This window comes from Corapipo altera, unplaced genomic scaffold, assembly GCF_003945725.1.
Source record: "Corapipo altera isolate COAL_440 unplaced genomic scaffold, ASM394572v1 2, whole genome shotgun sequence".
Taxonomy (NCBI): Eukaryota; Metazoa; Chordata; class Aves; order Passeriformes; family Pipridae; genus Corapipo; species Corapipo altera.
The window spans coordinates 5,719,078-5,744,969 of NW_020884890.1; the positions used below are offsets into that span (position 1 = coordinate 5,719,078).

Here is a 25,892-nt window from a genome sequence, read left to right on the forward strand (position 1 = left end):
AAGAAATATCAGCAACAGATTACACAGCTTTTTCCTCAGTTATTCATGTGAAGCTAAAGAAGGAGACACACACCCTCCATTAGTAAGCAACTCAACAAATATTACCCTCACTTTCTTTTCATGGAATGACATAAAGAAAAGCAATTCTACTTAATAAAGAAAGTATAGAGAGAAAATTACATTTTCATTCTAAATCTCTTCTTTTCTTGCACATACTCTAAGAAAAATCTGAATTTTGTCTATTCGAGCTTTTTTAATTGAGGTATATTAATTTCATGACAATACTAAAGTGTTCAGTTGTTTTGCATAGAATATAATGATCTTTAGCTCTCACAAATATGCTCTTCTTCAAAAGGCACTTTTTAAGTATGGGAGTAGATCCTATTAAGATTACCTCTTTATTAATATAGAAAATGTTTTAGCAGTTACAGTCCAGTATTTATCTTCTTTGTGCAGTAATACTGATACTGAAGGCACAAGTGAAGATTGATATCTTAGCTTCATATAAAATTTGTTTTTCAAAAATTCTCATTCTGCTAAATTGGCATGAATGCAATTTATATGTCCTCCATTAGAAGAATGATTTGAGAATAGTCCCATATGCAATAGACATCAATGTAACCATTTCAGATTACTCTGTAGAATTTTAAATAATGTTTTTTTACTCACAAATAAGCCTATGTTTATTAAAAGTACTATGTTCATGAAGTGTGAACTTCTGTGAAATTGCTCTTCCAATTTCCCTTTGAAATGATTCTCTCTGAAGAAACGTAGATTTTGAGTTAAGTTACCAGAGAGAGCTAAAGAAATAGCCAAACCCAAAGCATAATGAGATCAGTGAGGAACATATTTCCTGTTTGCTCCAGTAATAAATTATCATGAAAATGTGGCTGATCATGTATTCTGGCAGACTGAAATACTTCTGCTAAATGCTGTCTCCTTTCTCAAAGAAGTAAATGGGTTGGCCACAGTTTTGAAAGAAAAATGGCCTAGTAGCAAAACAGAATGGTAACACTGAGACCAACATGGTGTACAATGGATATACTTCAGTAAGGATGTGAATGAGACAAAGTCATGTTCGGAAATGGTGAAGATAGAGGTAGTACAATTTCCCTCATAGATAATAATACAACAGGAGATTAGTTATCTTTCTGTGATTTTCCTGTGCCATTTTCCCCATATTTGTATATTCCCACATATTTGTAACAGTGAGGTGCGTCTGTGAGCTCTGTGTGTTACCATGTGATGGGCAATGGGTAGTCCTTTGGACAAGAAGAGGAAACCATCATAGTCATATCCCTCTTCCTCACCCTCCTGTTTGGGCTTCAAGGTAGGGCAGCAGGACAGCCAAAGCAAGTAACTTGCCTTGAAGATACCTGAGAAACCAACACTGTAGCCATGTTGACTGCAGGGAAGGTATTCATATTTCAGCTCCTTTGCTTGATGAGTATGATAGTCTGGTTTTGCCTGAGAGGAAACCGTTTATATCCCCTCAATATGGTACAAATAGGCCCAAGAGAAAAATATCCTCAAAATACGGTAGAAGGATCACAGTGACAGTCATGACCTGCACAACAGAACTTGTTTTCTGCAAACACCTCCTGATGAGTAGATGCATTTAAGACCTAATTGAAATGCATCTTGTTGCATGCTGTCTGGAATGCTGTGACGTTCTTGCATCAGTGCATCCACAGCAGTACCATCCATCCCTCAAGCAGTATTTGAGTGGCTGGAGAAGGCTCTTCAGGTTAGTCAGTATGCAGTTATTCACTGTGATCACAAGTTGTGCTTTGTCAGGAATCTGGGAATCTGTGATCACCTGTTGAATTGTGTGATTTTGTGCTGCTCTGCTTGAGGAGCTTACAGAAGGATCATTGTATATACAATTCAACAGTATGATGGCTTTTCCTTATCCTGACAAGGATTGTGCATTAAAAAACTAGGTCAAACCCCTGCAGTGGGAATTGCCCACCAGTTTGCTTTTAAAAGTGTTTTAGTGTTGATGTTGTTTCAGCAGGGCTATACCTTTCTGTTTATCAACAAAATGTTCTCAGATTCCTTAGCTAAATCATGTCTATTATAGCTAGGTGTTTTTGAAGTAGCAAGTTTTAGCATTGTAAAAGCTTGCATATTCTAATGGTTAAAAAACGACCTATTCTTGCATTAGCACAAGGTGTTTCTGCAAACCTAATTTAGGCTATCTCTGTCTTTACTTGACTTGTCTAGGTAGCATTTACTTTGTAAAAATTGAGGTCTTATGTTTGCTGGAATTCAGTGAGAAATAACTGGATGAGAGTAGTTTGTGTATAGTACACACAAACCAACCAAAAGGGTCTACAAGGAAATAATTTGTGTGCTTTAATTAGACCTGCCTTGTTATTTTTAGCATTTGCATTATATGTTTTGAGAAGGAAACATATTTCAACTTGGAATGTATTTCAGCAACACTACCTACAAGTACATAAGGCAGCTATGTAACCTTCTGCTTCAAAAACTATCATCTGTGTTTTGAAGCAACTTTCAGCATACCAAAAATATACATTCCTGTCTAATATTTTACTGTCTTGGTATCCACCATAAGCTTCCGTAATAAGTAATATGAATAACAACTTTAAGTAGCCTCACTCTTCTACTTCAGCAAGGATTTTTTTTTTAACTTTGTTTTATTTACTGAGAGGTCACAATAAAAACTTTGCTTTTTGAGAGTATGTGTTTAGGCAGTTACTCTGAGTAATTAAATTTATGAACCAGGTCTCCACCACGTCTCTGCAGATGCTTGTCGTGATGTATCAGGTATTTACAAACATTTTTGTATCTGCAGAGTCACATGACAGGATTTTAGCCCTTCTATAGTAAGCAGCTTCTGATAGCTACATGCTGGCCCATACATTTTAAATTAATAGCTTCTGAAACATAAAACAGCTTAACAGGCTGAACTGGTAGCTACTTGTACTGCCACTTCCTAACACATTTTTCTTTTACTATCTCAAGTTAAATAATTCTTGTTATCTTTTATCTCTTGATACTTGCAAAAAATATTAGCTGTTAAGTATTAAAATGTTAATTTCTACTGGTACTTCCACTGACAAGCAAGTTCTTTTAAAAGCTCACTTATTCTACTGCAGCATTTTTTAAATCTGTTGTTTTTCCTGGATACCCTTAAGTAAAGCTTAGACTAAGCTTTGATGATATTTCGTTTAAATATCTGTCAGCACACACTTCATAGTGTGTTTGCTTTTTCTATTTTGTATTCTAATCAGCACCTTTTCCCTTGTCAGCACTTCCCTTTACGATTTACCTCTTATAAAGGAATTCACAAGTTGCTGCTCTCCTTATTCAAGATTTTGTACAGCCCTCTTATGCCTGCCTGTGCATCATGCTTCATCTCTTTCCATAGCCATCCTCATTCACTGTGTCAGAATTTCTAAGTTTCAGATGCCCTTAACCACATCCCCCGTTTACTGATTTTTTTTTTTCGCAAGCTACATGGTAACGTTCAAGACATTTACACTTCATGTTCCTCAAGCTCTTTCAGGAACCTAACTCCAAGGGGCTTGCCTGGTGCATGACAGGAACAGGCTTTTTAGACTGTGTTCATTATTTTAGTTCACTTCTCTGTGGAGTAGGTAGAAGGCTACCACCTTCCAACCTCAAAGGTGGCCTTGCAGTGTCAGAAAAATCCTATACATATTAGGCCACCTCTAAGGATGCATCATATTTTCCTGCCAGTCTGATGTCACAGGAATAGGCTGTTTTTATATCTCACTTTGCCTTGTGCCATTCCTAGACATTCTTTTGCTCATCACCATACCCATCCTCTGGCCAGTTCAAGAGTATCAGTGTGACACACAGTGAATCATTTCAATTACCTTTCATTACCTGAAGGGGGCCTATAGAAAAGATGGAGACGGACTTCTTAGTTGAGCCTGTTACAATAGGTCAAGGCATAATGGTATTAAACTGAGGGAGGGTCAATTTAGATTAGTTATAATAATGAAGTTTTTTCACAGTGAGGCTGGTAAAAGATTGGAACAGGTTGCCCAGAGAGGTGGTAGATGCCCCATCCCTGGACACATTCAAGTCCAGGTTGGAGGGGCTCTGAGCAACCTGATCTAGTTTAAGATGTCCATGCTCATTGCAGGAGGGTTAGACTAGATGACCTTTAAAAGGTCCCTTCCAACCAAAACCGTTTTATGATTCTATGATTTTAATTGCTTTGGATGTTGTTTAACTGGGGAGATGGTACATGTTCAACAGATTCCCTTCTGACAAAAATGTTTTCAACACAATCTACAGCTGATCTTTGATCTCCAAACAAAGATCTCCAGAAGTTAAATAGGAATAAGACCTAAGAAATACTTTGATTTACCTTCCTACAAATACATATTTCTATTAATTGCTAAGTTTTATAGGAGTTCAAGTTTTATTCATCCCTTCAGACAGAATTCTCTGTAGAAAAGGGGTTTTTTATATTTCTCCTGCAGGTTTCTTCTGCAGTTATTTTTTCAGGATACCTTTCAGTGAATGTTGAGCAGGGATAGCAGTGCTAGGTCATTACTTTGGCCAAGTTACTACAGTTTCACAGCTGTGTTAGTTAACATGGCCCATGTTGTTCTATCACTTTTTAAACCGAAGATCCCACTGAAGTTGATGTGAACTTTTACCTCTGTTTCAATATCAGGATATGGCTCCTTGTACAGGGGAGTCCTCCCTGCCTAGTTACCAATTGTACGCTGCTCTCCTCCCTTTCCTTGAAGATAAATCTCCTTATCTGGTTCCTTTTTCTTGACAATAATATTGTAGAGAGAAGAAAAAGAATAAAAGTAGTTCTTGGACAAAAATGTTGGCTGTTAATTATCATTATTGTGCAGTTACATTCTTGTGTAATTCTTGTCCCCTTGGAGCCTCATTGTGCAGATATGTGAGGCTAAGTATTTCCTCCGCCATAAAACAGACATTGCAGGTTTTCGTCTCATTCCCCTGCGTAAGTTGTCACTAGAAATGAAAGATTAACAAAACAAAATTCCACCTCTTCCTGAATTCCCAGAATTTCTTTACAGAATTAGAATATTGCTAACAGTTGGACAGACAGAATTCCCTGCAAGTTCTACGTTAACCTGAGGAAAAACTAAAGAAGGTTTACAGAGGTCACATTGACATACTGCTTTATGGTTTTGTGCATGTGTAAGCTACATATTTTGCGCTGTAATGAACTTACCATGATTTATTTGTTGGACACAACATTGTCATGTATATTCTAGTTCCATAAACTTATGGTGAAAGATGAAAATGGTGTGCATCAACTTTGTAAAAGATCTTAAACCTTTTCCTGTTTACATTATAAACTGAAATAAAAGAAGAAATATCCTGTAGTGAAATACTCTATGAGGTACATTTTTAGCTTCAGTGTTTGAAAGTGGAGAAAAGATAGGAATAGAAAAGCTCTTGAAGTGACTACTTTTATTTAAAATTGAAGTTGGACTTCATTCTAATCAACTTAAAACATTACTTGAAGATCTATGAGCTAGTAGCTTTGAAATGTCCGCTTATTTTCTCAAGTTTATCTTGGGAATTAGAGATCATAAATGAATTTTTTTAAATAATTTTTGGAAATCTGGGTTCCTTTTAAAATCATGATTCTCAGGGGGCCTAAGTTCACCCTTATTGGGGCAATAAATATGTGTAATTGATTCTAAATTACGAGTTTGAATCTGACCAAAATATAATTCAAGCTGAAGCAATGCCCCAGTCTGAGTCATTTAAATGGCTAAGAATTTAATATTTTAATATTTTGAACTCTTTTATAAACTAAAGGTAAGTTCTTTAATTTTATCACACCCTGTAACAATATGCAATATAACATACAAGACTTTTTTTTTTTCATTATACAAAGTAGAACTGTTCCATACTCTTTGCTTGTTGCACTGAAACTGATTTCATGTTTCTTGTTGCTATAATGGAAATTGAATTGCTTCCTCAAAGTAACATGTTCCATGGTGACTCATAAAATAAAGGGGGAGTGGAAGGGAGAATGACTGCTTCGAGTTGTTCTGAGTTGTTATTTGAAGGCTTTATGATTACATTGTACATTAATCAGATATAAAATTAAACCCCTAAAGTGTCAGAACTGGTCTGTGATTCCGTCTGTGATTGAAAAAGGCAGAATCTTGCACTAAGTTCAGAGAGAAAGCTCACAAGTCAAGGGTATATTCAAAACACCCAGAGTTCCTGTGCCTGGTCAGAGGAGTGAGAAAAAAGTGGCACAGAAGTGTTTTGAAAAGCTGAGCCAGACACACAGAGGAAGCAGCACAGGCCAGTTCTCACAATGCAGCAAACATAAGGTCTTCTGCTATATTTAGTTCCCTTTCCCTGCCTTCCCTTCCCCCTTCAGTGCCTATATTTGAATTTGAGTTGTAGAGTAAGTTGTCTTTCATTTAATATAATTTTTTTCTCCTTTTTTCATGTGGCATCCCAACTTAATAGAATATTCACTTTTCATATAATATTGTAGTTAAATATAACTATGCTTAATTAGTGCTGACTTACCTTTTCTTTTCCAAAGCCTTTATATGGTGGAATGTGATTCATAATTGTTTGCATTTTTTCTTGAACCTTAATATAACATTGAAAGAATTGTTATGAATAACCAATTTTTATTATTAGAAATAAAGGCCTTGTCTTGACATCTGGCTCTTTGGACTAGTCTTACTTCTATAGAATAATAGAAGATGAAAATAACACTGAATGTTTTATTTGTCTAATGTTCGTATTTTCAGGGTTTGCTGGAGGGTCCCCAAGGTCCACCTGGCAAAGAAGGTCAAAGGGTGAGTAAACTCAGTGAACAACTGGTGAGTGTGCTAACTGACCTTGATGTGCAACTTCTGTCTAAGCACTAATAAAAAATGGTAAGGTAGCAGCTGAGTATGAAGCATGCTGAAAACAAACTGAGCTTTGACACTTGAGGTTTCTCTCCAGTTGAGGGAGATTTAACAATTTCAACCATCTAAAGTGTTTTAATGACTGGCAGCACAGATGCAGATATTGTATTGTGTGCAATGTGTTTCTGCTATAATTTTAAGTGAAATAATATTAAAACTTTTCAGTTTTCATTTTATTGCAGGGGTGAACCATACCTTACAACATTTAAGATATATGAAAATATGAATTTTGGGGTCATTATCTAAAATATTAACAGAAACCAGTACTGTTGACCCAGGCCTTGTAGATAACATTACACAAGTGTCAGAGCACAAAACACATATACAAAAAAGGAGATATAGTAAAGGCTGGTGGAGGAGGGCAGGTAGATTATGAAAAATACATGAAATAAACCTTTGTTTTTTTAGAATTGTAGTATAATGAAGTAACTGACTGACTGGTTTCTCCATGTTCTGTTTTTGTTTCTCCTGACTTATTAAATTTGGTAGTTCAGTAGAAAAGATAACAAATATTTATGATTGTGTTATCACAAGAAATAATTCAGTTTTATAAGTTTATAATCTAGTGTGTTCCTAAAAGTTTGGAAAGTTATTAAGACTCAAACATTTCAATATTTTTGTAAATTAAATTGTGCCCAGTTTATGGTTTTGAAGTTGGGTCTCAACGCTTCTTATTTGATTTAGGCACCTTGCTTTTAATATCTGAGTTAAAATATCTGAAGCGAAAAGATTTAGTATTTCTCATCGTTGATCTTAATAAACTACATTGAATTATTAAAGGCTAGTTTAATGATTACAGTAATAGTAATTATACTAACAGGGAACTAGTTCTTGAACAAAATGAGCCCCAAAGCTATGTTTTATGTTGCTTTTTAAGTTGTAAAAATAGTACTAAATTTCATTTAAGTTGAACACAAAGATATGAAAGTTGAGTTTAAGTTTCACACATAAGGATTAAGAACCCATTCAGAAAAAGTCAGTGTAGTAAAGGAGATTTCAAAGTTATGCGATGAATATGTTGTTAAAACATATTTACTAACATATGAACATGCTTATTAAGGATTTTAAAATTACCATGACTCTTACTGTTATGCTGTTAAATATCCAGGATACTGTGAAAAGATATAGATATCCAGTTTTAGCATATTTAAAGTTTTCTGTGGAGTATTGAATCTGCAGAAAGACACAGTTTATTAGTTCTCCTTTAGGAACAGTTGTAAACATGGCTGTGTTTTTAGAAATATTGCTCCTGTAATTTCTTACTTTTTTAATGCAAAAATTCAGAGTTAACACACTGTATCATATTTAATGGTGGATAAATGAATTTGAAAATACTTTTTTTATTTTATTCCATTTTGCAGTGGGAATTAGGGTGTTGATTCCTCATGGACATTTTCCTGCTCACATATAAAATAGAACTGCTCTCTCACTCCAACATCTATGAAAACAGGAGCACTGATTGTTTTGTAATCTTGCCATGCACACAGCTGCCTTGAGCCAAACAATGGGAACAGCAAACTGTAGAGCCTGGGCATCTGTCTTTATCTTTCTACCAGTAAGATGCTCACAACAATACCCTTCGTGGTGGCCACTCCTGCCCAAGCACTAACAACATTGTTTGCAGTCTTAATTCAACTCCCATGTGCTTTCACATTTCCAATACATTTAATTACACAATAACATACCATTTGTAACAAGATCTCTGCTCTGTTTAATGACAAACAGGACAGTGCACATCTAATGGCTATTAAATGTTCCTTTTTATTCAATTATAGATGTCATGTTCCTCTGTTCTACTTCCAGCAGATCCTCCAAATCTTTCACATTATGTGAAGATATTGCTTCTGTCATGGGCTGTCTTCTGAAGATTAAAGCATATTATTGAGTGTGTAACTAGCTAATAATTTTTTCTTCAACATATTGTTCAGACCTAAAAGTGATTTTGTGTCCATTTTGCAGAGTTGAACTGTAACATATTAGTGACAACTAAAGTCACTTCAAAACCACCTAAATGTAGCTATTCAATTTGGATGCCACACTTAGAGAACATGAAATTTTTTTAAAAACTTTCCATGTATACTGTACTTGTTATATTCAAAATTTTAATTTCCACTTACATCAGGAGCACTTCTAAGTGCTCAACTCCTTTAAAAATTGGCCTTAGATGAATGAGGAGCTGAGAGGAGAACTTACAGACCTCTCAATACACATTGAAGCAAGATAAAAGGAACTGAGGAGAATTAACTGTTAATGGTGATACTGAAGAAATGTGCAGAAGACTCATGTTAGAGCTAGTCACTTAGGTAAATGACAATACAAAATGAGATAGAAAGGCCAAAGTACCCACTTTCATTCACATCTGTTAGCCAATGTTGTGTTTTCCTGTGGGCTCAAGTAGTCCTCAAACATTTGCTATTCTTACAAAAGGCCAGCATTTCCTCTTGCTCTACCATTAGTGACTTTGTACAGTTTTTTAGTTTTTTTATCTTTAGTGAAGTGGTTTATGTTAGACATGAGACCTTGCTCAGTAAGAGGTTTAGGTTTTAGTTTTAGTCACTGAAAGAAGTGAGCCAGCAGAAACAGCTACTCATTCCCTTTTCCTCATTCCTCTATAAGAAACATTAGATCGTTCTGTGGGCAGGCACTACGTTCATCTGTAGTTTTTCAGCATCCAGCATGTTGGCTTCAGGCATGTTACTGCTGCAGCAACTTGATACTATTACACAAGTGCTCAGAATGGCATCAGGAGTTACAGAAGGTATCTTGACGTTACTCAGAAAAGTCCCTAGTCGATATTACTGACCTACAAATAATAGAAAGATTGGGTGCTAAGCTAACATTGCATGGAATTTAAACCACAGTGGACAACTACGCCATCTTCCTGTCTCTATGTTATGCAGAACTTCATTATTTTTCTTAATATGCCTGCACTTTTTAGTTATGTATATCTTTCACGGAAGTACAGTTTCCTGTTGAAAGACAAGAGACTTCACAAATCTCCCTGATTTCCTTCTTCCAGTGTTTCTTGTCGATCACATATTTCAAAATATATATTTTATTTTATACTTTGGCATGTAGCTAATCCTCCATTTTCCTCCAACAACTCTTTTATTTATGTTTTTTTTATATTAAAGAAGTATTTAGAGTTTTTTCTCTATAATCAAATCACCATTCCATTAATTTTTGAAAAAATTCAACTAAGGTCCATCAGCTGCCCATGTAAAGAATTTTCTGAAATCTTCAAATAATTTTGTCATGTCCTGCTTTCTTAAAAATTTCTACTACCTATAATTTACAGAATGGATGGAGTTTTCCAGATTCTGCCTTTACTGTGTTAAACGCAGTGAAGTTAAATGCAATGAAATTTATATTTCCAAAATAAAATTCAAAATGTTTTGAAAATTAATGCTTAATTTCAGTTGGATATCTTTGTAGCATGAATTTTCCCCTGAACTTTATGCATTTTTATAAATACTATTTTTTAGTATTTATAAAAATTATATTTTTATAATATAGCTGCATATTTGTTAGGCAGCTATACTGTGAAATCTAGAAAGGGACATTTTTCATTCTCAGTTAGCCTGCAGAAGAACCAGGTCCAGCATGCAGCTAAAATATACAGCAGTTTGTACCAGAGTTTTGGCTTTTTTAAGGTTGTCTTGATAACTTGAGATTCTGGGCACTTTTTCTGAGATTTGGGAAACTTATGAGGATACTGAGGATACCTGTTGTTTCCAGGTAAGGGTAACTCAAGCAGCTTCTGACAAACTCCATCAGCTGTCCCTGACCAGCGGGTGCCTGCAGCCTTTTTTCCAGCTGACCCCTGAGTAGGGACAGTCAAGCACCCTTTTATCCCAGGCCAGGACAGGGACTATGTAATAGCAGTTTGTGCAGCAATAGCAGAAGTAACCAGTAGATGTACAGCAGATTGCACAGCAGGTCATGCAGAAGGGCACAAAGAAGATGTCAGCGAACTTTCTTTGTCCAGCGTACACGTACTTAGAGGTGATGGTCACAAGGCACAGGACCAAGTGCTACTGAAGTAGTGCTGACAGCTCTTTGCTTTCAGACTTTTGTACCCAGGCAGCTTCAAATGGAGGACACAGCTAAGTCCATGGGGCCTCACACATTGCATCCACAAGTGCAGAGGGACCTGTCTGATGTCATTGCAAGGCCTCTCTAGATTATTTTGAGTGGTCATGGTGACTGGGAGAGGTTCCTGAAGACTGGAAGAGAACAAATATCACTTATGTCTTCACAAAGAAAGGTCCAGTGAACTAAAGGCCAATAGCCTTCACCTCAGTCCCTGGGAATGTGAGAGATGAAATCCTCCTGGAAACCATTTCCACACACATGAAGGACAAGAAAGTGATTGGGATAGTCTGCATGGATTTATGAAAGAGAAATTATGCTTGACCAAATGCCTCACTTTCTATTATGATTTGACTAGCTTGGTGGATGAGAGCTGAGCACTGGATGTTGACCTCAGGTTTAGCAAAGCCTTTGACATTATCTCCCATAATTTCATCTTGTCAACTTAATAGACAAACTGACAAAGTACAGGTTAGATGGGTGGATGGAGAAGTGGATTGAAAACCTGTTCAACAACTAGGTCCAGAGATTTATCATCAGTGGCACAAAGTCCAGTTGGAGATGCATCAGTAGTGACTACTACTCCAGGGCTACTACTAGAGCCAGTACTGTTCAACATCCTCATTAACAGCCTGGACAATAAGGCAGAATGTAGCAGAGAACTGGGGTAAGGGAACTCACATGAAGTTCAACAAGGGGAAATGCAAAATCCTACATCTAGGGAGGGATGACCTCAGATATCAGTATACACTGGAAACAAACTCTCTGGGAAAAATTTTTGTGGGGAAGAACCTTCTGGACAATAAGCAGACCATAAGCCAGCAGTGCATCCTCAGGGCCAAAAACAAAAGGAGACCCAGAATATCCTGGGCTGCATTCAAAAGAGTATTGCCAGCAGGTGTGGGAAGGTATCCTTGCCCTTTGCTCAGCACTGGTGAGACCATGTTAAGAAAGATGTAGACATACTAAAGTGGGTCTAGCACAGGGCCACAAAGCACATTAAAGGAACTGGAGCAACTGTAACAGGCTGGATAAACTTTCATTGGCTTGGAGAGCTGGGGCTCTTCAGACTGAGAGGGCTCAGGGGATCTTATCAGTGTATATAAATACCTGATGGGAGGGAACAAAGAAGAGGGAGACAGATTCTCCTCTGTAGTAGCCAGTGACAGGACAAGAAGCAATAGGTACAAATTAAAAACCAAAAAATTGCATCTAAACACAAGAAAGCACTTTCTTATTGTGAAGGTGGTCAAATACTGATACAGGTTGCCCAGAGAGGTTGTGGAGTGTCCACCTGTGGAGATATTCAAAACGTGAATAGATACAGTTCTGAACAACTGATCCTGCTTGAGAAGAGGGATTATACTAAATGTTCTCAAGAGTTCCCTCCAACGCAAACAATTCTGTGACTTATAATTAATTAGCTCTAGCTTATTCTCAGCATAGCTGCCAACAACTTCTTTATGGATTAGTAGGATTTCTTAAAAATATTTTATATGTATTTAAACAAACTGATTCTCTATCTTGGTGGTTTCCCTGGTTCCAGTGATTGAGTTCAAGCATTTACAAATCTTTCTATGATATCACAGCCTGTGGTATTCTTGATCCTCTGTTCATTGGGATATTGCAGGTGTCTTGAAGTAAATATTTTTGAAAGAACTTCCTTATTTCCAATTGTTTTGTTTATAATACCAAATGCTTCACTTAAGAGGAAGTTATTTTAGCATTATCTTAGTAATAAATTAAATACCTCATAAAACTGAGAATCCGTTGTAATATCTAGTGTTTCGGCACTGATTTCACTAAAGTTACAAATTTGGAGAGATCTTGTGGAATTACAATACTTGTTTTATGCTAATAAAGTTTATTCTTTGAGATTACAAATTTTTCTAATCAAGCATGAATAAAATTATTATGACATAGCGGAAAATCTTCCTAAATAAATAAATGGATGGGGAGCTGTTAGATTTTCTTAACATAATTATTTAGAGTGACATCAAAATTAATTTAAATTCAGATTGCATTTATCTGCTTTATAGAACTTAAATATTTCTTTGACATAATTTGTTTTCTAGTTCAGTGAGTAAATGTTGTACTTAACCAAATGTAAAACAAGCTTTACAGAGCAATGATAATTACTGCACAGTAGGTCAGGCTCCTGGCACACTGCAAACAATTTTCTTCACAGCTAAAGCTCTAGAGTTCTGGAATCTCTTTTTATCTTCTCAGTCCTTCTTGACTTTGATGTAAGTTGTTTTTAAGTATGCAAAGCTCTAATCTAGTTTTATCTTTAAGTTGGAGTGCTGTATGTTCCTTCACTCTGATATTTTATATTCCAAAAATGCTGCATGTAAAACAGGGAAATAATTTTCAGTTTTTCTACCAGAATATCTCTAGCTTAAAGTACCTAACTAGTAAAATAGGATACAGAAAAAAAAATGAAAAAAAATCCCACTTTGGCATTTAAAAATTATGAAACCATTGTAATTTAGAATGCTAAAGACAGCTTTATCAATTAGAAGAGTTCTATTTTTAATTTAATTCCCTTGTTAAATTCCATTGAAGAAATTAAAATCTAACTTTTAATGGAATAGCAGTAATTAATTAACTTTTAAGAACTCATTTAGAGTTTTCAGACTCTCTTCCAAATACTCTATTATTAATATTTCTTTTGTTCTTTCAGCAAAAGGAATAAAAACATGAGAGAATAAGAAATTTTTTTCTCAAAAGTAAAAATTAAGGTATAAACTATCTAAATGTAGTTGAAAACTATTTCTGCAAATGATTTTGGATTTAAATTGAACATCAGTGGATACATTTGAAAAATTGTGATGGAGATTTTGTAGTGATTTGTTGGCAAAATGGGTTGTGACATTTGACTTCTCAGCACTGCTAGGCTTATTTGAGGACTTTCTTTTTATGTTTGTTAAATGCATTTGAATTTTATGTAGTGTGGCTAGGCTTTCCCTTTTAGCATTTTATTAATACCACGATAGAGAAATTAAAGATATTGGAAATCATTCCTAAAATTGGAAACCCGAGACTGAGTGCAAGAATGCTTCTGCATTAGTGAGGAGCTCCCTACTGACTTTTCTTCCAAAACAGAGCATTAGGGTCTGCATGCTTTCTGTATTCTTCTGTGAGCTGTGTGTCTGTGAAAGGCTTTAGTGGGACATGAGGGACAGACTTGCACTTGTTTTCTGCAAATGCCTTAATTTCTTGCCTTCTGGCCTTATTTCTTGTGAGTTTATTCAGGTTTAACATTTAATACAGAGGTTAATTTGTAATTCGCTGAATACCATAATACATCCTAGAGGTCAAAGTTAATAGGATTGAAGAAGGAATTGTACACTGAAGTCCTAACGCTGTATTATTGAAGTTTAAAAGGTTTTATTATCTGTGGCATAGATTTCCAATTTAGGAAAGAGAGTATCCAAACTACAAGATTTCTAAGGATAAAAAAGCCTCCCGTAGTTATGCAGTTGTGACACTACCAGAGTTAATGACAAAATTCTTATTTATCTGCAGCTGTACAGTCAGGTGGTTAAATGTCAAAGTCCTCTTGAAAAATTACCAATTTTTTTACTAAATGTGTAGATACAAATAATGACAGTATTCAGGTGTGCATTTGTTGTGGATTTGTAATTTTCAGTTGTCATAGTTGATTGGGATTCTGGAGAACATTCTTCTATCCTACAGCTGATCATTAGATGTGCACAGCTAAGCAACTGGGTTTGACGGGTGATTGATCTGATTTTTGTGATTAATTCCAATCTTCTGTTTCCTATTTGCTCTTGAGCTGACTTTCTGACTGATACTGCGGTATGACATCTGCCTTCATTCCCCTAAAATGGCAGTCTGCCAAGGTTTTTACCATAAAACAGAGCAGGGCACTGTCACCAGTTTTGGTCTGGGCTGGGTTTTCCCTGGGTTAGAGTTGATTGCAGCTTCGCAAGCTTCAGGTGAACTGCCAGGCCCGCTGGATTCCAAACAGAGGGGGGAAGCTGTGAAGCTTAGAGGACTGAGACAAAGGAAAGCCTCTTTGCTGTACTCTGAATTAGTGTGGACACTAGGACTTGTCTGGCTGCTTAGTGGTAACTTTGGGCATCTGGAGTAACAGCCTTTCAGCTGCCCAGAGCCCCACTCACACAGCTGTGTTTAGGCAGGCAAGGCACTGGTGGGGCATCTGTGGGTTGGGCATTTTGAAATGGAGGTCTTTACTTTCCACCTGCCTCCTGTTTTGATTCTGTCTGTTCCTTTGTCAGTCTGGTTTTGAGGATTATGCAAGAGAATCTTAGTTTACCTTGGCAAATGAACTACATAAACCTCATTAATCTTACATAACAACTGTAGTAGATAAGACTTTAAAACCCAGATTTCTACATTCCCTAGAACTAGTTCCTGTTTTGAAATGTGATGTGTTTCAAGAACCATTAATTACCAGTTTCCCTTGAAAATGCACACGGGCTAATTCTAAGAACTTCTGCCTTCGTATTCAAGTATGGGTGTTCTTTAAATTATTAATTCCATAAATAATGTCGGTACTCCTACATAACTCTACTCAATTTTATTTTTAAATAATCCATACCTTTTTTTAAACACTAGGATTAGATATTTTACTCTTCTAAAGTTAGATATATGCAAATAGATGGATGCAATATGATACAGCAGGGGGTTACAAAATAGGCTTTGAATTCTTGCACTGTACGTTGGATCTGCAGCATTTCCCAGGGCCAGCAGTCAGAATCAGAGCACAAGCCCATGGAAGGATGGGCAGATCTCCTCTTCTGAACAGCTTTTCATCTTATGTAAAGCAAAGCTCATCAAGTAATTTCAATTCATAGAAGGGGTAAAGGAAGAGAGAAATAAAGAATGCAGCTGACCATGTACTTCAGCTGGGCACTCAGCTGGGTTTCCTGAAGCACAAAATTTCTCATTTATTTTATTTGTAGTATTTTGTCTTTGTTTGCCCCTAACCAAGCAGTTGTTATTTGCATGATTTGTGTGTGTATCTTAGCTGAAGCCTGTCCCATGGAAAAGAGGAAAGTAGCCAACTGTCCAAATTAGTTGGGGGCAGGCTCTTGATGAGTCAAGGGGATAGGATACAATATCAGTAACATGTGGAAAACTTCCTATCACATTAATTGCCATCAGAAATATATGCAGCACAAGGGAAATAACCAGCAACTGTTTAGGTCTTCTTCAGATATGCTCAGTAGCATTAGATAACTGGGCCTCCTGTGCTGGCTATCAGCCTGTAGTGGTTTGATTATATTTTAGTTTATTGAAGATTGCATGTTAATTAGAGTTTTTCAAATTGTTGTGATATGTTGACATTTTGCAAAAGCAGGGGGTGGAGTGTCGTAGTGGTTTGAATCAGGTTTTTCCCCTGCAGTCGAAAATGGTAAAATCTGAGGGGGTGGTGGCCCTGGAAGTTTTGAAGTTTTGTCCAACAGTATGGCAGTAAGTATGGCTTTTATGGGGCTGCCAAGACCTGCTGCCGAGCAGGAGATGGGAACTGTGGCTCTCTGCTAAGCCCGCTCTACAAACTGGAGAGGACAATGAGATGTTTTTTACTTCTTTCTTGCCGGGAGGATGACTCAAAATCAAATTGTAAATATTTAGTTACAGCCTGGCTCATGGCCTGCTCAAGGCAAGATCATATTTGGCTTGTCAAAAACATTCTTCTAATTGTTTTAATTATCCTGAACAAAAATATAAACTGATTTTCTCTACTTACACTGTTACTGTAGTATAAATTCTATCTATCCCATGCTGATGCTGAGAAGTCATAGAGAAGGAATGCTGACAAGTACGTAGAGCTTTGTGTATTCCTAACACTAAAGTCTCCATATCTGTCTGAAAGGCATTGATGGAAGGTAGTGGCCTGTTACGCATTTCTGTGTTAAAATTAAAATATCAGTTTATAAAGGTGCTTGGAGGAAAAAAAAAAAGGACTTCTATTACTCTAGAAAAAGCTTACACTTCATACTGATCCCTGTGGTTGCTTTACATGGAACATAGCACAATGTCTAATAATGATTAGATAAAAGGTTGGGCAAGTGTTTCTTCTGTATTTCATTGGGTAGGGGTTCTACTAATTAAAAAATGACTGTGAAAAATTAATACCCACAATTTTTATTTTTTTTATATCTGATTTTTCAGAAAGTTCACCGAGTTTTGTCTTTGCTATGTCATAAATCAAATTTTAGCTCATCTTGTAAACAGAGATAAAATTGCCTTCCCAACATATTCCATGTTTTCCTGTGTAATTAACACCTCGTTCACAGTTGTGTCTGCCAGTCAAAGCCCTGTCTTTTTCTTCCTGACACTTCCTTGATACTTTGTTTAGACTGCTGAGATTTTTAGTGTCATCCTCAGGATATTTTAAAGAAGTCCAAACAGGAAAAGGAAGGTGCTTCAAGAAGTCAACACTGTAGATCATTATAACTCAGAGGGACTATTTTAAAAGTAAGGAGCAATTTATTTTTGTTTATTCCTTACATTGTTACCCCTCAATCTGTTTTTCATACTTTCTAAGGGAAGTTTAGTGAGTTTTTTTAAAGAAAGTCAGGGAATATTAGTTTCCAAATGTATTTCTGTAGTAGATATCAGTCCGAAAGTACAGATCTAGCTAACTACAGCCCCCTTTCCTTGTGCATGTGTGTCTTTCCTGGCACTGTGCCTTTTGTCAGGCCAGACAAGGTCCTCAGTTGCTCAGTGAACTGCATCAGTCAACTGACCAAAGTCAAAGAGTACTCAACTTTTTTTGTGGGCCATCCTTAGCCCAGATGAGTTTTCATCTCTGGCTTTTCCCAGGGCTGTATGGACTGTGTTACCAGCAAGCAGAGGACATGCTGGGGGTGCGTAATAAGGGCAGTATAACCATAATCCCAGTTTACACACCTACTACTGTATTTTGGTTCTAAAAATTTATCCTGAGCTGCCCCAGTTAAACCCCTGCATGTGCAAGTACTGGTGAGATTAAACAGCTCAGCACATAATGTATGTCTCAGCTACTTAAGACCAAGGAATTTGGCACTCCAAATATGCTGAGGTGTTTTTTTTTCACACTGCCCTTAAAACACACTGACTGACGGAGAACCTTTATAAAATCGTGGTGGTAGTGTACATGCTACGTGGCACAATTTGTTCATTCTTCAACTTGAAGGGCTTCAAATTCCTACCTCTCTCAGGAGAGTCCCTGTCTTCTAGGCAAGAGGTTACCCTGGTGACCTGCAGGGTGTGAGGAAGACAGGGTTTCTGACAGGGGGAGAACTGTAACCCCCCCTTGTGCAAGACCCAGAAGGACCACTCTGGATGCAGTCACAGTGTGGCACAAAAGGGACCTTTATTAAACATGGATGCCGGCTTATAAAGGGAGAGCAGAGACCCTTCTGGAAAGAAGGGTGGAGGTTGGGAGGAGTATTAAAGGAGTGGCCAATCACAGCAACAAGGGGTGGAACTGTTTAAACATGAACAAATGGGAAACTGTCTCTGGGGAGAACTGCTGAAGCAGGGTAGAATGAATAAGGAAAGGGCTTAGAACGAATAGGAGAAAGGGTAACAGGGGTACAGTGAAGGGAATCGTACACCTTATAATAAGGCATATTATACTAACAATAAAACAATTACACAACTGAGTAAAGACACTGGGGAACAGACACTCTCGTAGTCATGATAGTCACATTCAGCACATTACAGTGTAAGTACACTCCGATATATTTTCATCCTCTTCTTCTGTTCTCTTTTCACTAAGTTTCCTCCACCACTCATAGGATTCTCTTGGGGCACCTTCAACAGTTTTGCACTCTTACGGTCATCATCTGGTTCCCCTTAGCATCAAGATTAATGAAAGGCAGAGCATGAGAGTGGTTTCTTACAGATCAGGGATCTCACCTGGAAAAAGTGAAACTGGATTTTGCTTTCTGTTCCTGAGATTACTTCTGCAGTTTGTGTGAGATCATTATTTAATAAAATACAGAAGCAGGCTTAGAAATAGGGGCCACAGCTTACAGAAATACCCCTATGTGTAAATTGTGAACTGTCAGCAAGCATTTTAATTTTTTCACTTTTTAAGCCAAGTTTTCACCAGAACAACCCCCTAAAGCTTTACATTAATTTACACTTGCCATATACAAGGGAAAAATTTATTCTTAATGGATATAATGCTTCTTTTTTTTCTTAGCTATCACACCTAGATATTAGTTGTTCTCACCTGTTGCTACTAAAAATGTGCATCAGATTTTGGCTTGGCAATAAAGATGTAAATTCCTGTAAATTACTTCCATTTTTATGTTGATCTTCCTAAAAAAAAGCACATGTGAAAACAGCAGTTGTTCAAGTAAGCTCTGTACTAAAAAATTATAGTAGTTACATATGCATGGTTTTTTTGGAATCTTAGTGGAAAGTCTCCCTTAAGTAGACTTTTATGGACCTTAAGTTTTAGTGCAAATGATTTGCATGTGCATTACATATACACAGATGGTAGTAATTGCACAAAGAAGGTGAATTGTTTTTGCAAATAAATCTCTGACTTGTGTGCTTGTTATCACATCCCAGAGAAGAAGGATATGGGTGTTTCTTAATTAGTTTATATTGCGCGTATGTACTTACTGTGCAAGTCAGACTGCGGGAGCACAGTGTAACATTCCAAGCTCTGGTATATTCAGACAAAATATAATGTCTTTACACCTCATCAAGGTGTTTTGTTAATATCCTTGTCAATGTGTACTCACATTTGAGACAAAGCTTTAAAATGTGACAGTAGATGTTACAGGGATGCAAATAGTTTGTCATAACTATTAAAAGCAATCCTAGAAGCAGTGTTGCAGTGACTGATACAGAGTATTCATTTTGGATGGGTTTTGATTTTTATGGTTTTTTCATAGTAAGCAAGGCAATAAATGTTTTCTTAAAATTCTTCTTCCAGATCAGTCCCTAGCCACAATATTTATAAATGTCTGTTCTAATTTTTTGTTTCTAGGGAAGACGAGGCAAACCAGGTCTCCCAGGAAAACCGGGGCCACCAGGACCTCCTGTGAGTAACTAGTGAGAGGAATGGGAAATTTTCACTCTGTCCTCAGACTTTGTTAGCATTTTTGTAGCAGGTTCCTGAATATAACTATAATTGAAAATAATTGATCTATGTGTACTCTGCTCTATCTATCAAACAGCTACTATTGCTAGCCTTTTGATACAGCAAGTATAAAAGGACTGGGTCCACAAATATGAGGGACTACCCAGGAGGAAAAAGAACAAGATACAAACTTCAGCAGGGGAAGCAGAAATTGACATTTCAAAGACTGGCCATATATGCTAAATATGAATACTGTGCATTCATTTTCTTAGCAAAATGTGCGATGCTCTGTAGAAAAAGGGATAACTTCTGTCTCAGAGGGGTAATTTGAAAGATGAAGGACTGTGTGAAGCATGTGCCAATTGTCTGAATGGTGGGGAGGATTATACCCAGTGCTGGAATGAGCACTCAGCTGTAGTTCAAATGAGTTGACTGAAGAATTAAAAAGATTAAGAAATACATGGCTCTATTAAGGGATTTGCAATATGAAGAACTTAAAGGTTTAGCTCAGATCCAAGAGGTTTGGGATTTTATTTTTCTCCTTTACTTTTTTTTAAAGATAAATGATTTAAAATTCAAGTCATGCGTGGATGTATACTAGTCTTTAATAAATGCAGCTTTCCTTGGCTAGAGGAAGATTTGGTCATATTAATAAAATTCCCTGTATATTGTATTGTAAAAATGGTGTTGTACACAAATACAAAACAGCTGTTCATGGATTAAACTTCTGCTGCTTTACATTCTTAATATAAAACAAAGATTTCATAATTCCTTCTTCTACTTACCTAAAATAGGTAAAGGCTAGTAGTTTATGCATCTGAACATTTGATTCATATGCTTCAACCTCATCTTATTTCTAGAGAAGAGAATAATGCACTGTTGTGTGAGACGCAATGACTAAAATAAAATAGTTTTCATCCAGCCTCATCTAAAACAAAAAGTGCATACATTTTATAAATACTCTTTCCTTGCAAAATATGTTCAGAAGGAGGAGTTGATGATGAAATTCATTTATCCTGCATAAAACTACATAGATAAAAATTAGTCTCTTGCACAGTTTGGACTTCAGAATGCTGAAATGTTCCTGCAGACTGCAGGAGGCCAAACAGGAGAAAAGGAGTGATGCAGAATCTTTCTTAATACAAATGCCAAAAATAACCTTTAAAGGATAAAAGAGCAAACCATAGCAGAGGTCAATGTTAGACCTAATCTACTTAGCTTTTCATGAGCTGGTGAAAAGGTTTTTCTCCATTACTGATTTCTGCCATCATAGATTTGCTGGCAGGTCAGGCTTGTGAAGATTTATGATCCTTGACAGATATACTAGGAATCTAAATTACACTTCTGTAACTGAGATATATTTCAGATTTTCTTACAGCAAATAGAGCACTCAACTTTGTCAGCATGGCAACATCCATACAAGGAACTCCGTATGAGTACTGTAGCCTAGTACTACGCACCAGAAAAGCATTCCTCAAGCAGTCATGGCCTAAATATTGGTTAAAAGTATTTGTTTCTGGTATAACTATCTTGATGCACTCCTTGCTTTGGGTACACCTATGTCATCATCTTGTGTTCTTCTTCCAAGACTGAGAATACAGAGCATAGAAAAGGCATACTCTAAAAGCAGGAACGCCTGCTAATGTGCATTGGCAGTATTGCCATGTTTGAAGTGCCACAGCTTGTACATACCGAAAAAACCTTCAACACCATCTATCATTCCTCCTCTCTTCTTGAAGGCTCAAACCATATTCAGTTGTGCTATACTGTGCTTCCCTTTACCCCTTTTCTACTAATAGTAAGCAACTTCTTCATGCACATGGATGTGCCTTTACTTTGGCCTTTCCAAAGCGCAACAGAACTGTCATGCCTGCAGGATGCTGGTTGTGATAAGTTTGGCATACACAGGATACAAAATGATTAACAGTTTGACTGAACATGTGAAAATTAGACTCTCCAGGATAAACAAGTTTGGGGTTTGGTTGATGCTTCAAAAGCATATGAAATTTGTATTTGAGAAAAAGGAGATTCGGTCATTAATTATCAGGGTAGCTAAAGCACACACTGTGTGCTTGAAATTAATAAATTTACGTAATTTATTTATCAGTTTATACCATGATGTTAAATATTTAATTTAGATATTAAAACATCCAGGTGCTTAGTAATGACCAAAACAAACAAACAAAAAAAAAAGAAACCCAAAACCTGTGAGAAGGAAAGTTCTGCCTCTTTCAGGAAGAAGTTGGCGGACAGGATACAATACTCAGGGGATTTATTTTAAAGGACAGTCCCAATAACAGTGTGTGCAGATAGGGATTTGTGTGGAAAAGATTGGTAGTAAAATTAAAGAAAACTGAAAGTTACAAAAATTGCAGTCAGCATACATGCTGTGCTTTCGCATGACAGCGTTATAAGGACACATTCTAACAGTCAAAAATCTACTTGTCACATGGCAGAATTGAAGACTTTTCTAACCTTTTCTAAGTATCTCATATTTTTTCTTTTTTTTTTTCCTAACCCAATTGCTGGGGATTTTTTTTTTCAGTAAAATTGGTGCTTGTAGTGAATTTCTAGTCCCTTTACATCATCTGCACATCTTTGGTTAAAAACCTGTGTTGGTGTCAGAAACGTAGATTGATTGGCAACTGGTAATTAAACTACTCAGTTAAAATGGGACTTCCTATGCAATTTCTTCCAGGTATCCTTTCTTTTGCATCATTTTCCCCTTATCCTTTCTTTTATGTATTTTTTTCCCCTTTGGAGCAAATCCTGTGCTCACAAAAGCCAAGGAGTCAATGAGGAGTTTTATTGATCAGTTATAAAAATATTTTTGTAAACCTACCCAGGTCTGTTCCCCTTTTGAGTATTTGTTTAAAGTCTATTAAATATTATAGACTTTTAAAGTGTTCTTTTATTCCCCTTCCTTTTCAGAATTCCTGGTATGCATCCTTGCTGTGTGACGTACTGTTGTGTTATTTCGGTACAGGAGAGCTGAGATGTGTTCTCACATAACTCTCACTCCAGCAGGTAGCAATTTGTGCTGAAGTCAGAAATCCAGACCGTTTAAGTTAAGCAGCAGCTCCCTCTAGTGCTTTTTGGCCCTTTCTCCACTTTGAAAGAGCCTAGATAGGAGTTTAAACCTTCTGTTAAATATGCTGTTCGCTTCAGTCTCAGAAACATTGTGAAAATTCTGATTGTGAAATCAAAACCTCAGTATCCTTCATATTTTATATATTTGCTCGCTTCCATTTTCTTCTAGAGTCTTCTGAAAAAGAGTCTGTCTCTTTCACGTGCTGTTATCCTGCTCAGCATGGCTCTTCACTGAAATCAAAATGCTGATTTTACGAAACAAAAAGAAATAATAATAGATGCTGTGAGGTTTTAAGTACAGCATTTTGATCAGATTGCAGAACTGCACTCTCTTCTGCCATAGCTGCTAATAAAAAGACTACAGGACTTATAAACACAGAAAGGGTTCCCAGCAGACTGTAGCTTGTTTTGAATTATGTATAATGGCTCTCTAGTTACCACACTTCTTTTCTTTTTTTTCTCACTACTTAAAAGCAAATGAGAGAATCACAGAATGAGTAGGATTAGAAGGGACCACTGTGGGTTATGTGACACAACCTCCCTGCTCGAGCAGAGTGTTCTTAGAGAATTTTGCACAGGATTGAGTTCAGATGGTTCTTGCATGTCTCCAGTGAGGGAGACTCCACAACGTCTCTGAGCAATCTGTTCCAGTGCTCACCTGCACAGTAACATGTGGAATGTATTTGAACTTAGTATTTATGCATTCTCAGCCTCAGGGTGGAAAGGCCAAATTTTGCAGTCTTTATTTAGGCAAAGTGCTTTTCTGGTCTTGGGGTGTAGAATTACTATCTGCCTCATTTTGTGTAGAGTTTTATTAAGAGGAGATAATTTATTTTTCTGTTTGTTCTACCTAGAAGATAGCTGCCTGATGTTAGGCACTGTTTTACATATTATGGTCAGTTGTGGGAGGTTTTGAAGTTGGATTTTTTGGGGAGGTTGGGATTTTATTTTTTTATTTTTACTTTTCAATGAATCAGCAGGTATTTCTATTTACATAGATGGGAGAGAGGACAGAAAAAGGATTTTTACTTGTTTTCCCATCAAGGGCTAACTTTATCTTTTCTGCCCTAATTTTCTCTGTCTCTACTGGAACTGTTATGACTGGAGGAATTCCATTTCTCAAGAGCTCCCATTTTGGTGGGACATCAGCTTGTTTTTAAAATAAAAAGAGTGCTAAGCTAGAGTTGTGCTACAGACTTCCACCAGTATAACACCATTCTTTGAGGTGAGTCTGAGTACGATTTCTGCCCAGTGTTGTTGTTTGGCAGAAGTGAAGTGTTATCAGCACTAGTTTTTAAAGGTAGCAAACATGAGGACTACCTGTTTTGTCTAGGTGCCATCTTGTCGAAGCTATCTGTTGCAGAGGTGGAAAAGAAAGTTTGGGTGTGCTAAATCACAGGCTAGTAAACTATAATCACAATTATTCATTCTCTTAAACCAACATGTCCAAAGCTATTGTTTTCAACTAATAGATTTAATAGATTTATTTCATGATTGCTATTAGCCCTTGAAGCTCATCATTCAGTTCATCATACTTTTTCAAGGGGCTGAATTTCATAACTTTTGTCTTCTCAAGTATTTTTCCTTGGAAGATTAGCTTTGTGTTAAAGTCTTAAATTAAAATAGAGTCACATTTTGTTTGTGTTACATGTGATTCAGTAGAAAATTTCACTTGAATTTCTTTATTTAATTACATATACTTTTGGTCTTGTGATTCAATACGTATGTCATTGCCACAAAATTAGTTATCTTAACTAGCCAGCAGTTCGCCTTGGAAATTTCATTTCCTCTGCCTCAGGAAATACTGTCATTCCTCTACCAATGTTTTGAAAGGGAGTGAATGTTATCATTTAATTACAATAAGCAGAAAATCAAAGCAATGGTAAGTGAAAATTGTCAGTAGCATTTATGGTTTCCCTGGACTTTCAGCTTCTTTTTAGAAGAGTATTGGAAATGGTTACATGGTAGGATGGGAATGGCTGGCAAAGATTGGTCATATTGCTTGTTTCTATGCATTAAATTTTTATATGCATATCAAAATATAATTTATTTCATGTATGCTATTGTGGCAGACATCATGCCTTCATCATTCTTTCCATTTGCTCTTGGAAATAACTTGGAAAAGTTATACAACACTGCACATCTGCACTGATGAGTTTCACGATGTTTTACATTATAGTAATCAGAAAAACAGTATCTTATTTTAAGGGGCAGGCACCAATGTGAAATAAAAGGATAAAGTGATTACACTGAGTCACTTGCAGACTGTGTTCTCCAAAATGGCCTATTCTTGAGATGCAACCGGTGCAATTTACTTGTTACACATTTTACTGCATGGACTGAGATTGGGTAGACTTCTTCAGCAGTTTCATCTATACAGAAATGCAGATGAACTATAAAAGTAAAGGGAGGGAAATACATTGTAAACCCCTGTAATTTCACAGTTTGGAGCTATTTTCCTTTAAGCACCAGTGTTTCTATTCCTGCCTTGTCTATAGAAATAACATCTGAAACCTGTTTGTAATTTCAGAAAACAATCAGGACACTTTTTCAGTTCTTTTCTTATTCATACAACTGTACTCTCTGTGCACTTCACTTCTCTCAATTACACAACTTGATAGTAAAAAAGAGAAAGGAAATCCTGCTGAAGTGAGCTTCAAAGTGGCAGATGTGCAAAATTCTCAAGCGAAAGC

The 25,892-nt window shown here is 36.6% G+C and overlaps 1 protein-coding gene across 5 annotated transcripts in view; it reads left to right on the forward strand.

The window, feature by feature from the left end:
• Positions 1–25,892, forward strand: part of COL19A1 (collagen type XIX alpha 1 chain) — a 191,609-nt gene that overhangs the window by 105,675 nt on the left and 60,042 nt on the right. For all 5 annotated transcript variants that reach the window (XM_027644988.1, XM_027644991.1, XM_027644990.1 and 2 more), the window contains 2 exons: positions 6,777–6,824; positions 20,017–20,070. In XM_027644988.1, coding sequence (XP_027500789.1) covers positions 6,777–6,824; positions 20,017–20,070 — 102 coding nt within the window. The remainder of the gene's footprint in view (positions 1–6,776; positions 6,825–20,016; positions 20,071–25,892) is intronic.